The 18,229-nt window shown below is 37.1% G+C and overlaps 1 protein-coding gene across 4 annotated transcripts in view; it reads right to left on the minus strand.

Moving 5' to 3' along the window:
- Positions 1 to 349: 349 nt before the first annotated feature.
- Positions 350 to 18,229, minus strand: part of ANLN (anillin, actin binding protein) — a 49,217-nt gene continuing 31,337 nt past the window's right edge. For 2 of the 4 annotated variants that reach the window (XM_082750729.1, XM_082750728.1), the window contains exons 15-25: positions 17,843 to 17,969; positions 17,100 to 17,148; positions 16,951 to 17,007; positions 16,449 to 16,487; positions 16,145 to 16,166; positions 15,256 to 15,368; positions 13,983 to 14,036; positions 9,517 to 9,603; positions 4,622 to 4,729; positions 3,163 to 3,335; positions 350 to 1,650 (exon numbers count right to left, since the gene is read on the minus strand). In XM_082750729.1, coding sequence (XP_082606855.1) covers positions 1,527 to 1,650; positions 3,163 to 3,335; positions 4,622 to 4,729; positions 9,517 to 9,603; positions 13,983 to 14,036; positions 15,256 to 15,368; positions 16,145 to 16,166; positions 16,449 to 16,487; positions 16,951 to 17,007; positions 17,100 to 17,148; positions 17,843 to 17,969 — 953 coding nt within the window. In that variant the 3' untranslated portion in view covers positions 350 to 1,526. The remainder of the gene's footprint in view (positions 1,651 to 3,162; positions 3,336 to 4,621; positions 4,730 to 9,516; positions 9,604 to 13,982; positions 14,037 to 15,255; positions 15,369 to 16,144; positions 16,167 to 16,448; positions 16,488 to 16,950; positions 17,008 to 17,099; positions 17,149 to 17,842; positions 17,970 to 18,229) is intronic. The other 2 variants (XM_082750731.1, XM_082750730.1) reach the window with 1 other exon arrangement.

The raw sequence follows: 18,229 nt of genomic DNA on the forward strand, positions 1-18,229 counted from the left end.
TAATTCTATAAATAAATAAAAGGGACCCTTTCATCAATCCCATCGAACCCACTCCCAGTATCGGAGAATAATGTCACTCTCCCCACCCTGTTGCTGCTAAGCCTCTGCTAAGCATGTCCTCAAAGGCACATCTAAGTACCATATTCTGTTGAAATACCCCAAAAATGGATCCTTCATCCACCTACTCCTTCAACAAAGATCCTAAGGACATATAATAAGCCGAGCGAGGGCTGGAGATAAAAAGATGAATGGGATCCTATCCATACAAACCCCTCAGGAAGTCCCCCAGCCTAGGGACACAGCAGCCACGCCACACATTTACATAGCATTTTGTGAATAATTCCTTAAGTCTTTTGCAAGCATTTATTTGGGCAAGAGATCATAAAATATATTTTTAAAATAACATAACAAAAAACACATTTGAATGAATACAAAATTAAATGACAGGAAGTGACAGAATTTAGTGTTTATAAATGAGATCATCAATAACTTTAACAATTCAGAAAAGAAACTCAAAGTGTATTTAAAAGTTGTGACCATGCTTTATAATACTTTGCAATAAAAAAGTATTAGGCTTTCAAAGGTAATGCATGACAAATTTTTCAAAAGATTTCATAATGTACTCCTAGACACTGTCATACATGGACAAGAAAAAAAAAAAGACAAGAACTTTGGCAAGCAAAGTATTAGTCCTTAGCAGCTTGGTAGAATTTACTTTTATACAAAGACTCCTCAATTTACATTTATTCTTGTTACAGGAGCAGAAAGTACTGATATGCCAAGCGGAGTCTTAGATAGCAAAAATAATTATTTTAAAAAGCCTGTACTCTATGAAAATGTGCACCACACAGCATCTGTAGAAACTGGGTAAATGTAAACCATGTGATTATTAACTCTTCTAAAGAAAACTAACCCCCAAATCTCACATAATATCCCATTACCCACATCTCTTGTCTGAAGATAGCCTCAAACTTTACACTGATGTGCACCGATTATTAAAAATTCTTACCTCCATTACTAAAAATGTTTCTGTGAAGTCCCTTGGCAGTTTTTTCAGTATTCTACTAACAAGACATATCATGATCAATAAACGATCACAAACTTTAGAAAGATGTACTGAGGACAGGGAAAGGACGACCAAGTCGGAGGTTTCTGCCTCCAACCCCTAGAAGAGCTTTTTACTTTGAGACCCACAGCTCCAAGAAGACAACTCAAAATTCCTTACATTTAAAAAAATACTTTGTCATGAATAACTGAATAATTAGATTTCTAGGAAAATGAGGCCTTTAAATTAAAATTTAGCAAAACTGACTATAATGAATTTTCCTCCAATCATTTATGAATGACAGAAACCAGTTGAAATCTTACATACAAAAGATACAAATACTGCATTATATGTAGTGAATATTGGCACATACCCTTTTGTATTTAAAGCATAAAATGCAATCAGCAAATCTGATGCTCTTAAGATACATTTATGACACAGCTCAAAAAAACCTCTACAAGGCCTGGAAACTGCCCACAGTCTAAGGCTTCCCAATGGGTTTGTAGCAAGCATCAGGTTGCCAGAGGCGAATATCAACAAGAATTTGATTGAGTTTTTGCATCCAGAGATCCCGCTCTTCCTTGGTATCTGCAGACAGCCAGTTCCTATGGGTGCAAACAAAAAAAGTCAGGATCCTTTCCCCCATTCCATACCGCCCTGTTCTCTTGCTGGGGGAGGGGAGAAAAGGCTAAACAAACAGCTAAAATGAGTTACTCTTTACTAGTTTTTAACAGATGCTAATCAAAAGCCTGTAAGGCTTTTCAGCTGCAATAAAGGAAAATAATCCCCATAGGTTGGTTCACGGAATCAAAATTCACAGTGATCCTGTTTGGTTAATGATGGAGTTTCCACACTAAAGACAGTCACTGTCTTGTACAGGTGCTCTGGCCTGAAGGACAACCACTGAGTGTGGGCCACTTCCTAACAAGAGCTAGCACACCAGGTCTTTATCTGGAAGCTTCCCAAATCCTCAGATCTGGGCTCCCTGAGAGCTGGGATCACCAGCTTGTGGACTTTCCCTGGGCTCTACAAGTAATACTATTTTGCACTATTTCCCTTTATTTTTGTGTTAGTAGAACATGGTTATCTACAATAAGTGATCTGAAGATCACTTTGACTTTGTCTACCCTAACTTCTCCATCCATATCAGGAATCACTTCTTTGCACCCATATTTAGCCATGAATTGAATAACAAGTTGATAGGGTAGGTCAGAGTAAGCAAGAGGATAATTCCCTAACTCACAAGCCAGATCATTCTTCTAGAGAACAGCAGTTGTCAGGTCTTTATACTGTACTCCTTCTGCATCTGTAATTTCCCCACATTGGTACTAGAAGTAGGATAAGCAGTGATCTGATCATCTAGTGGATGGAGATAACACAACATGTACAACAATAATAGTGGCCATTTCCTGAGCCCGTTCCATGAGATCGAGACTGTGCTAAATGTGTTTACTCATCAATCTATCTCTATCATCACTCTGTGGAAACTGATGTTTACATCCTGACTCAGTGTCTTGTTACCAAATGTAACCATGGCAAGTCACTCAACATTGCTGGCCCTCACTCGTAACAGTTCATTTCCTTAATCTCTAGCCAGAAATTTGCAGAGTAGCCTGAGATTGTTTCTGTAAGTTACCTGATTTCACTGAGGGCATTTTGGGGATGGGAAGGAAGGGGCATGTAAAGTTTCTTTAAATAACACTTGCCTTCTCAATTATACACAAAATCTTCAAACTTAACCCAAAGTACATTAGCTAATTGCCTTGAAAATGGCTATACTGTGAGTATACTGGAAAACAGGATTAGCCAAAATATAGTTTGAATGTTAGACTTTTTTTTTTTTAATTTTTAATTTTTTATAAACATATATTTTTATCCCCAGGGGTACAGGTCTGTGAATCGCCAGGTTTACACACTGAATGTTAGATTTTTAAAACTATATTAATTTAGTTAGAAGATTGTTCTCTTAGTGATCGTGTGGGTTTTCTTTCTTCTTTAAGACCGTACTCTCTTCAAAGACAAGGACCATCTTGGATATTTCTAAAAGTGGTTAGAACGTAGTGGGCAATCAATTACTTACTGGACATAAGTATTTCTGTTTATGGTGTAATACATACTTGGTGACACAGAGTGTGTCCCTGCATTGGCTGACAAGAGTCTCTCGGTCATCTTCTCTCTGTGGTCGGACAGTAATTAATTCAAATGTATTGCGTCTTGCACAAAATTCTCTGTTGGCGGGTTCTATTTGATGGCTTGTACAATTGGCCAGATTTATCCTTCCTATGGGATTCTTTAAAAACAAATTAAAAAACAATAAACAAGACCATTTACATCAATATGCATTAAGCAGTATTTAAGTTGGTACAATCTAAAAATTTAAAAAGTCATCAATGTAAAGGTTGAAACTTAATTATAATAGGTTTAGAGAAACATATTTATTATATTATTATATCTTGCTAGCAAAACGGAAACTCAAAGTGCCAACTAGAGCTTTGAGCCAACTTAAAAAATAAACTCTTTGTTATGGATTACTCAAAACAGATGCAGAATTAAAAGAGCAGTAAAATAAACTTTCCATGTACCCATCCACCAGCTTCAACAATTAGAAACCCAGATTAGGGGCGCCTGGGTGGCTCAGTGGGTTAAGCCGCTGCCTTCGGCTCAGGTCATGATCTCGGGGTCCTGGGATCGAGTCCCGCATCGGGCTCTCTGCTCGGAAGGGAGCCTGCTTCCTCCTCTCTCTCTCTCTCTGTCTGCCTCTCTGCCTACTTGTGATCTCTGTCAAATAAATAAATAAAATCTTAAAAAAAAAAAAAAAAAAAAAAAGAAACCCAGATTACTTTGTAATTCTATTTATTTCTATTTCCCAGTTTGGGAATAATAAATAATCATATTTGAGCAATAATATTAATTTCTTTGAAAATGAGATACTATTTATCATAAAATTCTATTATCAAATATTAGAAACAAAATCAAAATCACTATATTCCTGTGATGGCTTTCTATTACTGTTTTATTCCAGATTTAGGTAAGTCAACTATTAATAAAAACAAAAGTGAATTCAACATATTTCTGGCTAAATATGTTATTAAAAATAGTATGAAACATTCTAGGAGAAAAGACAGACAAATATATGCCTTAAGGTATTTTAAGAGGGATCAAATCACAGGGAATGGAAAAGAATGAAAGTTTTACACACACACACACACACACTCACACGCATGCATCTTGCAACAAGAACTTTTTTTTTTTTAAAGATTTTATTTATTTATTTGACAGACAGAGAACACAAGTAGACAGAGGCAGGCAGATAGAGAGGAAGGGAAGCAGGCCCCCTGCTGAGCAGAGAGCCCGATGTGGGACTCGATCCCAGGATCCTGAGATCATGACCTGAGCCGAAGGCAGCGGCTTAACCCACTGAGCCACCCAGGCGCCCCGCAACAAGAACATTTTTAATGGCTTAGTAAACATACTCAAAGGGGCATCTGGGTGGGTGTGGACACCAGCGGGAACCTCTACAGGAAACACAATATGAAATGCAGGGCTTTCAGCACTGACCAGAACTATTAATATTACCTTTCGTTTCTCATCATCTGGATAAGTCCAATAAGAGATACAATTTCCAGAAAGAACACACCATCTTCGATGCCAAGCACCAAAACCACTAACATCTTCAAATATGGTCTGAAAAGTCAATGAAATGTTAACTTGAGAAACTTGAGGATCGATTAAATGATAAATCTACATGTTAAACTTCAATACGTTGATATACTTCATAGCTCAAAATCAACTTACATGATTTGCATCATCCTTTACCCTAATAATGAAACTCATTGATTGCTAATATCCAGAAACTGACCCAGATTTTCAAAATCATCTATAAGCATATAGCATTTAAGAATTTCCAGATATTAACCTCAAATCAATACCTCTATCTAATTTAGACCTTTTTAAAGCATCATATCCCAAACCAAATGCTCCTTAAACAAGAGAAAAGTGCTTTAAGTGATGTAGGGTAGAATAATGAGAATATCATACTTTATATGTTGACAAAACCAATAAAAGCTTATTAAATTAGACTTATTTTATACAAAAGACTGGCATTTAACTTCTATTCAGAACAAAATAGGATTGGGAAAGAGTTCAACTCATGATTTTGTGCCTTGACGGATTACTTTGATAAACGTCAGAGCACCCCGCCTACTGCTGAGCCACAAAGCACAACAGAGTAGCATTTGCCGGCAGTCAGGTGGCTGCCGGCTCATGCCTTAGAAACACAAGCTACATTCTAAAGAGAGGTGAAGCAGTCATGTCCATCAAGGTCAGGACTCTGGGAAAGGTAACTAACTTGGGGCTTTTTTCCATGGAAGTACTTCTGCTTAAACAGTATAAGCTGGAGCTGCTCCCTGCCACCTCACTATTCTTTACTTGTAGTCCTAATGAGCCTTAATCACACAGAAGTCTTTCCTTTGGACTTAAAAAGGAAAAAGACGTCCTTTAGGAAATACTATTTGAGAGAACAAAGCAAGGTAAAATGAAACAGTGCTAGAGATCAGAGGTTGGCAAACTTTTTCTGTGAAGTACCAGAGAGTAAAGATGTTAGACTTCGTGAGCCATCGGGTCTGTCACAATTACTCAATTCTACAGTAATGGTAAAGCAGTCATAGATAGTGTGCAAACAAATGAGCCCATGTTCCATTAAAACTTATAAAAACAAGCAGCAAGCCACACTTTGCTGACCCTAGCTAACCGATCATCTCAAAGCACATTTGTGTCTGATTTCAGAATGCATTCGGCTTTTCCACCTTCACATGGATCAACTAAACTTTATACAACCCTAGGATAGCAGACATATATTCTTCTTGATTCACTAATTTGTGTGAATTTGCCTAAAGTTGGCTTGAGTTAGAAGAGTACAAGCTCTAGCCATGGAGGAAAGTTACTTTGTGTGAAGAAATGTTTCTATGAGAGAACTAAGCCTGAAATTTATTAGCTTAGTTAATTACCCCAAATTAATTAGCTTGCTCTAGCCACATACTCTTTTACCCCACCTTTCTTCCTTCTTCCCCAGTTTATCCTCTTTCCTCCCCAAGGCATGTTTTTAAGCAGCACTGGCTCACAACCATTCAAGGAAAAAAGACAGGAATGTTGCTATTTCAATCTCAAGCACAAAATTAGCATAAATGACTCACCAGCTCCCTCTTATGTTTATGCTCACCCTTTACATCATAAAGCTAATAGACAAGGAAAAATTTGACGGGTAAGAAGAGCACATTATTATTATTATACCTGACTACAATCAGAGAAGAATAAGAAGAGGACAGCATTTTCATTTTTTATAGCTGAGGAACGTTCAGGCCAAGAAAACTAAATGACAACACAAAGCAGAACTGGAACCTTCTAGCTAATCCGGAACTTCCTGACTTGCCGTTCATCGGTGAAGGCAGAACTAGACTAGCACCATTTTAGAATTACTTAGCAAGTTTTTTTGGTTGGTAGTCACCTTCCTTCTAGCTGTCCCTGACATACCAGGAAGGAAAACTGAACCAAGCAACCTTAGTTTCGATCACTAGCTCTATTTTATAGAGGGTACAAGTAATTAAAAGGCACTGTTTGGCAGGGGATAGAATTTATTTGGGGAGTTCTGAGCAGTTTCTTACCACATTTTTGCAAATGTGGTTGTGATGAGAATGGGCTATAGGGTCTGAGACAGAGTAAACCTGAAGAGGGCTAACTAACACTAACTTGTTGAGAGCCCAGCTCAAAAATTCAGTCAATCAGACATTATATGCAAATGAACTAATGGTCACAACAATCTGTCAGTTGCTAAAGGTATCTATAGTAAAATATGAAAATATTTACATTAAATAAAGTCAGAAGGTAAACACTGCTTTCCATCAGAAAATGTATAAAACACTTTTTCAAAAACATCTAGTGCCACCTACTGGCTGTACATGTGAGCAAACTAAGGCAGTCTGGTCTACAATCTGGTTGGCCACAGAGCTCCTCTGTATCATTCAAATTCTTGCTTCACAAGAAAGCGAGGGATTAGATTTCCTCTACTTTGTGCACCATACCCACAATCTTCTGTGTACGCTATACATACTTTTCTCATCTGATAATCAAAAAAGTATATAGCCTTGAAAAAAAAAGTATAGACCCTTGAAACAGCCCAGAGGTCAGGGGTGCCGAAAATCCACATCTAACTTTTGACTCTCCCCAACCCCCACCAGAACTGAACTATTAATAGCCTATTGTTGGCCAGAAGCCATGTCTACAATAGAAGCAGTCAATTAACATATATTTCACATATTACATGTATTATAGACTGTGTTCTTAGGATAAAGTTAGTCAGAGAAATGAAAATGTTAAGAAAATCACAAGGAAGAACAAATACATTCACAGTACTGTATATATTTACTGAAACAAATCCATGTATAAATGGACCCACATAAGTGTTGTTCAAGGGTCAACTGCTCTTCTGAGTAAGATCAATCCCGTGAACGATGGCTTGGGTTTCATGTCTTCTCACTCTCATGACCTCGTTCCACATATCACTACTTAAATCTAGTGCAGGTTCCCCAGCACGTCTTCAGTCTCTCTGCCCTATTAGAAGCCACCCATCTGATTTAAAGATTCTCAAGTCTCGCTGATCTTATTAAAATGTCAACCAAATCCTTCTTTCACCCTTACATAGCTCTGCAGGTACCATACTCTCTCCTCTGCAGCCAAACTTTGTTTCACAGAGCTGCTGGCACTCTCATTCCTCACCTCCTACCCTGTCCATAACCATCTGCAATCCAGCTTTGTTCTCTGCCTTGTAAAGGAGTCCCATGGTCTCCGATAGTAGTCCTGATCTAAGTTGACCACTCCCTCTTTCAGACTCTCTCTTGGCAACCATGCCACACACAGAGCCCTCCCTGCAGGCCCCTTTGAGAGCATCTCTTTCTAGGTCTGTGGCTTAAATGTTAGTGTACCTCCTGGTTCTGCTTTGCTCAGCCCTCCCTGCACTTCAATTACTATCTCTATGATGCAGATTTCCAAATCTTCATCTCAACCAAAATGCCCATCTTGAGCGTCAAACTCAAGATCTTTTAGAGTCATCTAAAATTCAGATCATTTAAACTTAACTCATCCAAACTTCCCTCCTTGGGGGATGAAGGAACTGGCATGAAAGAACTTTCTGGGGCAATGTTCTAGATCTTAATAGAAATTTGTGTTATAAAATGTATGCTTGTGTCCAAACTCAGGGATGTACACTTGAGATTTGGAGGAACATGCTAATGTCTCCAGTATACTTTGAAAATTCTTTCCCTCCAAAAATGGTATTTTCAGCAATGGCCAGAGGGGTAGCTAGAAGGATGGCTAGGTAGCAGATACATGATAAAACAAGGAGAGTAAAACACGTTAAAGGCACCATCTAGATGGTGGCTATCTGGGTGTTTGATGTAAAATTCTACCAAACATTGCTGTATATCTGCAATTTTCCACAGTAAAATTCAGGGAGCAAAAAACTTTTCCCCAAATGTGCACACTTGCTCCTTCCCCAAGATCCCTTATCTCAGTGGCATCGTGCCACCCAACAAGTTGTACAAGGCAGGGATCTAGGTGACATCCTTACTTCTACTTTTCCACCTCCTCTGCTGCAGTCAAAACCCCCCACGCCTGCCCTCCCTCCTGCTTCATCTCTCCAGGACAGTCCCCATCAGTCCCCATCACCTCTCATGGAGTGACTGTCTCCTCGCTAATCTCCTTCAGAACCACCCGTTTCCATCCTCCTCTCCGCATGGCAGGAAGAATGACTTTTCTAAACCTCAAATATATGTTATTCCTCTGCGTAAAGTCCTTCAAGTGTACTTGCTGGCTTCCAGATATAGTCCAAATTCTTCCAAAGGCCCTTTAGCCCTCAGCCCCGTCTCCCCTAAGTACACTGTCCTCTGCAGTCGCGCTCCTCGCTGTCCCTCCTCCCCACACACACCCAGGCCCTAAGCACCGCTGAAGGACGAGCCACTCACTGTCTGTGCCCTCCTTATCTCTGGTGGAGGGGGAGAGGGAAGGGCACTCCAGGCTGGCTTACAGGCTCTGCCCTTTGTCCGGAATACTTCTTCCCCTCTTTCTACCCGGCTAACTCACTCACCAGTTTACAAGCTACTTCCAGTGACTTTCTTTAACGCCCCTCCAGTTACCCCCCGGCACTCTATGCTCCCACCAATTACAGCACAGCATCGCACTTGCCAGTTTACTTATGCTTTCTCCCTACTAATCTAAAAGCTTCTGAGGGGAAGTCTTATTTTTTTGTGGCCTGCCAGTTTCCAGCACCAGCACAGTGACTGACACAGTGCGGACGTGCATTCATACATTTACTGAACCGATGAATCGTGTAGTCACATAGGTTGTCATTTCTATGCGAAACCAAGTCTATACATCACAACATGGAAAAAGGAAAATACAGATTAAGTGATGTTACTTACCAGGAAACCTCTTTCTTCAACACTTGAATTTACTTGACATTTTATTTTTAAATAAATATGACCTTCCAAAGGAGATAAAAAGGGCACCTGTGAAGACAGGGGGTAAGTTATTTGCAAAACCGTTTCAAAGTGTGATTTTTTTTTCTTGATAAAACATGTATAAATCATGTTTTATGATTAAAGAAGATTATGCCTTGAAAGCACAGTATTTTCTAAAGCTGGAATGTAAAATAGGTGGCCCGAAAGTCCACTGGTTCCTTAGCAACAAATGCTTTTGAAGAACAAATTCATTCAAGGTAGAGTTTGATAAAAATAGAACCCTAAGTTCCAAGTTAATTGATAGAGAAAACATAGATTTAAGAAGAGATTACATGTGTTTATCCATTCTCCATCAACAGAATATATTCCACTGGTAAATTAATACATTAATACTCAGTAGTAAAGAATAGTGAGCTGCAGAAATGGAAAAGCTGATCCCCAAATTCATATGGAATTGCAAAATGTCCCCATTATTAATAACCAAAACAATCTTTAAAAAGAACAAAATTGGAGGAATCGTACTTCCTAACTTCAAAACTTAATCCAAAGCTACAGTCATCAGCACAGTGTGGTAAGGGTGTAAAAGAAGATCTGTAGACCAAAGGAACAGAACTGAGAGCCCAGAAATAAACCCATACAGCTATGGTCAACAGGGGTGCCAAGGCCAATCAATGGGGAAAGAGCACTCCTATAAGCAAACAGTGCTAGGAAAACTGGATTTCTACATTACAAGAGTGAGGTTGGTTCCCTATCTTCCATCACATACAAAAATTAACTGAAAAGGGATCAGTGACCTAAACCCATGAAACTCTTAGAAGAAAACACAGGAGTCGATCTTCATGATCATGGATTCAGCAATAGAGTCTCAGATATGACACCAAAGCATGAGCAGCAACACAAACAACAAAATCAATAAATCAGCAAAATTGAAAGCTTTTCAGTGAGGATTCTCAAAAACTTAAAAATGTAACTACTACATAGCCAAACAATCTTCTAGGTATTTATCCGAAAGAATTAAAACCAGAGTCTCCAGGTATATGGGCACTCCGGCATTCATTAAATTCTTCACAAGAATTAGAGGGGCAAACAACCTAAATGTCCCTCAACACATACAGACAATATGGTACAGAACCCTTTCTCCCCATTTCGGAGTATGAAAACTACTCTAGGCCACGCAGAGCCTATTCTTCTCCAAGTAGGAAGCTCGTCTTCCCGGCTCTCAGACTCTCCTGTGAATGTGCAAGTTCCCTTTGGTGCCAAAGGCCATAGCCTGCAATTTGCACAGCAGATTTTGAGAGCAATTGTGTGTCTTTTCCATGTTTGTTCTCGTAGCCTACTGCCAACTTCTATCCAGGCATTCAACCAACAGTTGCTGAAAGGATACTCTTTGACCAAATAAATACCCAGTTTTCCTATTTAAAAAAAAAAAAAAAAAGGAAAACGTGGCACATAGGTAACCCCTGGATTTTCAAAAATCTGCCCACTTGACTTTTACCAAAGACTTATGTTAGTACCTGTCTTTGCTAACTGAAAGAAATCTGAAGAGGATTTTCACTTTTATGAAAAGAGGCAAAAAGCAAAACGAGCATTTAGCGTTTGTGTTTGCAGCTAGCTGTTCTGGAGGCAGCGTGCACCCCAAACAGCGAGAGTGGCACCCAGCTCTTTCCCTGGGGACCACAATCAGCACCTCAGCACGAAGCCACCAGAACTCTGAACTGTGTCTGTGAGCATCTGTGCTTCGTCTCCATTTGTTCTGTGCATCTGTTAGCAAAACGTGTGTCTTAAGGTACCAGAAAAGCCTAAGAGAATTTACTTTTTTTTTTTTTTTTTTTAAAGATTTTATTTATTTATTTGAGAGAGAGACAGTGAGAGAGAGCATGAGCGAGGAGAAGGTCAGAGGGAGAAGCAGACTCCCCATGCAGCTGGGAGCCCGATGCGGGACTCGATCCCGGGACTCCGGGATCATGACCTGAGCCGAAGGCAGTCGTCCAACCAACTGAGCCACCCAGGCGTCCCGAGAATTTACTTTTGAGTGGAAAAAACTTTTTAGGTATAAGGCTAGTTTTCAACAATTCAGTCTTCCAACACAATAAAGAGAATTTAAAGGGGGAAATCTTGGCCAGAAAGTGTAGATTTCCAGAGACTAATTCCATGAGACAAACCTCTAGCTTTCTGAATTTAAAAAGTATCATAATGTAAAATCAAAATATTATGTGCCTCATTATCCTTCTTGTTATAAATTCCCTTGTTCTTTTCTTTTCCATGTTGTCAGTTTTAAGTTCCTCAGGCTCTCAATCTTAATTAATAGATTTCCACGTTTAACCCAGGGAATGCTACTGGTAAAAAGAATCTCATAAAAATGAGAAGAAAATGTTCACTCTTAACTCTACAGCTATAAAATGCTGACAGTATTATTGGTCAGAAGCTTGTGCCAATGGGTGAATTGAGAATAGTCACAAGATGGTCAATATCACTGCCCCCTGCTGAGTGTAGGAACATGGGAAAATGTATGAGCCTGTTAGGTTTTCTGTTTGACAAAATGGTCTTGAAGATATTCACACTTCTAAGATTATTGCTAAGATCTATAAAATGTAACTCTATAACTAGCATGGCTGTAATTTTTTATACAGTGGGATATTTCTAAGAGAGGGGCGTACTGTTAATAATTATTAAGCCAATGGGCATACACCAAGGATAGTTTTGGGCACAGCAGAACACCTAATCACTCTTCCTATAACCTTGAAATTCAACAATGCTAATTGGTTGTTTTACTTCACAACTGTTTGCCCTATTATTATTTGAAATGACATCTCTATTTCCGGTAAGGTGTAAATACCTATGAGGGTTCTTTTAGTCAAAAGATGGGCTTCGAGATATTATTCTCTCTTTATCTGTGAAAGTATAATAAAATCTATGGCTATTTTGGAGTCTCTATTCAAAGAAAGAATTTGAGAGCCTGTGACTCATGGCAATTCATAATTTAAATTGCAGGATATCAGATTTAACCTCAAATAGGAAGGCAATCGCTATCAGTGGTATCCTAAATCCATAGAGCAAACAGTCTGGGTAAACTTCAACAGAAATTCCATTCTGAAGGTGATCTCAAGAGATAACCTTTGTGACTGTTGTATTGTTGGTCACAGCTCCAATAAAATAAGCAAACACTCGCTTACATCACTGGAATCTGGTAGGATATGGGTGACTTGTGTGTTCTCTCAGTAAATGAAGCAGGGTTATTGTGTGAGTATAGACTTCCATTTTTCTCACCAACTTGAAAGAACATCTAACTTAACTATTTTAAATATTCTCCTACATCAATTATAAACTATTAGAATAAACATTTGCTTCCTCCTGCCATTCATAAAAGCACATTTGAGACAAATTTTATATATGATTATATTGTATTTGATTCAGAAAGAGACTTAAGAGTATTAGACACAACCAATTAAATTGAGTGATTTGATTTTGTACTGAATCATGTGGTTGGCTATTTAAGTTAAGTTTAATTTACTTTAAGTTAATTTAAGTTAATTTAAACTTTAATTTAATTTAAGTTTCTTAATTTCAAAGAAATTAAGAAAATGGAAATACCGGATTTTTTAAATTTGTAAATGTGATATTTTGAATTAAAATGGCACCCAAACAATTTTTCAAAATGAGTCTATTTAACATACATCATTGAAACCTCTTTCATTTTAAAGATTAACAAAATCTCTTACATGCAGAAATTGGCATTTTGTACATTTCTATATACCCAGGGAATGCTTGTAATTGATCTTTGCAAGGCTAGTAAAAATCCTAAAAAAAGACCTAAGACATATGATTATATTTAGTATAATTTTAGTGTTCAATGCATTCAAAATCACTAAACAAACCATCATCTACATAGCAATGTACCTATTAGCCAACTGAGACCAGTTTTATCTGAAACATTACCATAGGTCTTTCCATATACGGGAGGTCAACAATATTGAATACTGAGTAAATACTGAATACTGAATACTAAATAAACAAATAAATACTGAATACTGAATGAATACTGAATATTAAATACTTTTGTTTTTAGACAATTGAATACATTTTAATGTTAGTTATTAATTTGGTATTTTAGTAGCCAGAAAATCAAATAAAAATGTCTACAGAATCTTAAAGAACTGTAACGTGAAAAAAATATAGAAGAAAAGCCCTAGTACCAAACATGCATGAAAACAAGAAGACTGTCAAAAAAAGCTTAAAAGAACTATGAGAATAAAGAAAAAGATTTCCACCTGTAAGAATCTAAAGAAAGAATAACGTATATCACATCCTTAATTATTTAAAATTACCAAAAACACATAAGAGTGGTTAGTGAAATGAATACATTGAGCCAAAACTTCAGGATTGATTTTTTTAAGCTCATTAGTTTCAAGCAAAGAAAATATAGCAACCTTTTCCTGGAACATATAGCCCAGTAGTTCTCGCTCTTTTACATCATAATTTATCTAAAACAAACAAAATAAAAGACAAAAAGAAAAAAAGACCCAAGATCACTCAATTTGTTAAACTAGCTGTATTACTAAATAAAAAGTTATATACATTTTTAAAATTAGCATGTTAAGATAAAACACATTTATGCGTTAACAATAATCAAAATTTAAAGGTAGTCTGTTTTTTCCCTATTAACTAAAAGACAAATGTTTCATAGAAATTTAAAGGTAGATTGTTTTAATCTAACCTTATATTCTCTACTGGGAAAACAAGATCCCAGAGAAATGAAGTGATTTGCTCAATGTTTAAAAGGAAATTACTAGCAGGATCAGTACTAGAAACCAGACCTCCAAATTTTTATACTTCCTCACCTCCATATTCTGACTAGGAAAATCTCTTAAAATATTTAACAATATCCCTGTATTATACCACAGGAATCAGTCCAAGGACCAAAATTTGCTACCAGGTCTCTCACTCTTTGAATGGTTTCATTGGCTATTAAAAGTTTAGTCAGGGGCGCCTGGGTGGCTCAGTGGGTTAAAACCTCTGCCTTCAGCTCAGGTCATGATCGCAGGGTCCTGGGATCGAGCCCCACGTCGGGCTCTCTGCTCAGCAGGGATCCTCTCCTCTCTCTCTCTCTCTCTCTACCTGCCTCTCTGCCTACTTGAGATCTCAGTCTGTCAAATAAATAAATAAAAATCTTTAAAAAAACCAGTTTAGTCATATCACATTATGGTGAAAAAGCACTCAATAGGGACAAACACTGAACTTTGAAGCTTTTAATTTGGGGAGGAAAGTATGGGAAAGAAGTCCCTTTGATTTATGAATACTCTCTAAGAAACTAACCTATCCTTCCCTATATTATCAAAACTAAATCTATTAAATACTATTCATTTCAAAATATCAGTTCAAATGGGCAAGTTACCATGTTTAAAACTGTAAGCTTAACATCTACATGCAAGAAGTAATACTCTCGTAGTCAGAAGTAACATTTAGAATAAATCAGTATACACTGTATACAAAGCAGTACACACTGCTTTGAAGATTTAACTATTAAGAGAGAAGAAAGAAATACTTCCAACATCAAAAATGTAGGGACACCCACGCCTAGTTAAAATTTACAATTCTAAGAACATACATTCTCACCCAAAGATTTCAAATACTTGAAAGCTCTGGGTTATTTCCATTGACCTAATTTTTCTAAAAGCAAATAAATACATAAATTTGGAGTACCTTGTCCAGAGCAAATTTAGTGTTTCCTACTGAAGACAATGACAGCGTATAAGATCCAACCAAGGCAAAGTTGCTGGTGCGCACAGCATTGAGACCTCCTGGACTGGCCATGACTGGAGAGAAAGGAAAGGAAGTTTAGTTCAGAGTGACTTTTGTGAGTGTAAATAACAATTCTTCACCACAGCCCAACAGAAAGAAATTAGTTTGTCACAGAGAAAACTGCCTCATTCTCCTCCATCTCTAAAGAGTGAGAGAAAACAATTTTCCTAAAAGAGATGTGAAAAACCTTCATTGCTCTGGTCTAGGATGACATAATTAACAGCAGAGACTGAATCTACAAAGTTCTTCTCAGTTACCTTCTTATGCCAAGAAGAAGAGACCAGAAGCCCAAAGGAAGTGAGTGAAACCAGCTCCATTCTAATCCCCTCCGAAAAACTAAAGCCACTCTAGAGAATGCCTTTCCTGGCTTCCTGGCACCCAGGCTCCCAGTGAACTAGAAGGATGCTTCTCTGACATAATATAATGCGAATCATGATGAGCAAAGTTAAAAGAAGTAAAGTTCACAGTGTGGAAAACACAAAACCAATCTACACAATGACAGAAGTTGGGGTGAAGAAAGGAGCCAGCAGCTGCAGCTGTAGCCAGGGGACTGGGTATCACACAGCTACTGCCTCCTAGATGGAGCCTGAATGTCGTGAGGCCAGACAACATCTGAGAGCCTGCCATTCTGCCCGGTAATCTCATATATTACTAAAAACCATACAGAAAATATTACTCAAAGGAGACTAAGGTGAACACTCATCAAGATGCCCATATGTATAAAGCATGTGCACCACTGCTTAACTCAATTCCTTATTCCAGTGTTTGAAACAGTTCAAGATTCACTCACCTGAAGAATGAAGGCTGCTTTTCTAAAAGAAAAAAAAAAAAAAAAAATCGGAATAAAGAAGTATAAGTTACTTCCTTTATTCAATACAAAGATTTAAGTATTAAACATTAAACTCCTTAACACTGCAAAGGCTACACTTCAGAAAACAGTATTTTTCCCCTTCTTAAGTATTAGATTTTCTCCCCAGTAGTATATTTTAAAGATTTCTACAGTGCTAAGGGATTAGAAATGGCTACCAATTTACAATCCTGTGTGTAAGATGCAGATTTCTCAATGGAGCTAAATTTTTTAAGAATTTACTTACTGTGGTTATAGATGTGAGAAGTCGTTTTGGAGTAATCGCCTAGAAGAAAAGATTAACAGTGTCTTTCCCAGTGTCTTTCCTGCTAAACATTATGAGTCAGAGCTTAAAACTAACCAACCTTGAGATACTCTCACATAGAAAATAATCCTGAAATATGAATACCTTATTCTTGAGTCCTCCATTAAAGGCTTTCCCTATATTGTCATTCCTGTTTTTATTAGAACTAAAATAAAATTTTGCTAGATGATGACTTAGGAAAAGCACAACCCAGAGCCAAGACTGGGAAAGCTAGAAACTGACATGCAGACTCTACTGTTTCTGCCTGCATGTCAGTCCCAAGTGCTGGTTAACCAAGAACATGGCAGGCAAGAGTGCAGAAGAAAGGCCTGAGACACATTTCAGCATGCTATCAAAGCTGGTTGTCAAGTAAGTGTAGAGCAATTAAAACTGATACAGCTATTGTTTCTGATAATAATACTTCTACCATGTTTTTCATTCTCACCTTAGACTTATATGCCTTTTTCTTCTTATCAGGGCCTGAGAGATCTTTCTTTTGTACCTACACACAAACCCAAAGCATAATTAGTTTAAGAGTTAATATCTCTAAGGAGAACATAATATTGGTTATTTGGGAAAGCTTTCACTACTTACCAAGCTATAAACTTCAATATTTATTTCAAAGTCATTGGACACATCTTGTCTGGAAAAATAAATCATTAAATAAAACAGTAAGGAAAACATTGACTTAATGCCATTAAAAATGATGCCCCCTAATAGTGTTGCAATATTTTGGGATTAAAGGAATTCACAGTGTTTATAACTACAGGCAGTTTTATAAACCATCAAAGAACATAAAAATTAGTAAGAGCAGTCTATTTTTCCTATAATACAAGCCAAATCTTTTCTTTGGTATTTTACAACTCAAGATCTTTAATAAGTACTTTTTTTCTAATTGGATTTTGATTCTGAATTTTCATAATAAATTTACAAATTTACTAAATACATCTTTTCAGTGAGCTGGAATATTAAGTACATTTACGATTTAAAACATATATACATAAAAATTAAGGTCCACATTTTATATACATATTTATTTATATATATTTATATAATATATAATGTGGACCTTAATTATTTTTATGGTACATATGTAATATGTATTTATATTTTATGTATTTACCAAATCATTAAGTACCTATAGTCACATGCAAGAAATGTGCTACTCACTGGACAGAAATACCAGAAACATATAAAAGATTTAAATCAACAAACTGAAACGGAGTCATTTGTCCATAGAAGAATGTAGATACCACATTTCAAAGACTATACATTCCATCTGTATTCTCTATTAAAAGAAAAATGTGTTTAAACCATCAGAAGCCTAATTTACTTACAGAGTAAATGTAGTAGTGAATGTCAGAGCATCACCATTAAGAGAATTTGAAGTACATGCTAATGGTGTGGCTACCATATTTTCAGGTCCTGCTTTTAGTATAATTAAGAAATAGTAATTTGCTGCATCTGCAAAAAGTAATCACATTATGTAATAAGCACAAGCAAAGTCAGATTTGACTAATCAGCATTTCAGAAAACCAAAGGAAAAAGTAATACTGCGACCGATTTATGTAATTTACCTAAAAATTACTAAAATCAACTTTCCAGATACAAAAAGCTAAGTAAGACACATAAGCAGACAGTCATAATCATCATCAATAAGCCTCATCAAGGTGTCTTCCTATAATTTATATGAACTGAAATGACATCACTCCATATCCCTCAGT

The sequence above is a fragment of the Mustela nivalis genome (genome assembly GCF_964662115.1).
Source record: "Mustela nivalis genome assembly, contig: HAP1_SCAFFOLD_1771, whole genome shotgun sequence".
NCBI classification, from domain to species: Eukaryota; Metazoa; Chordata; class Mammalia; order Carnivora; family Mustelidae; genus Mustela; species Mustela nivalis.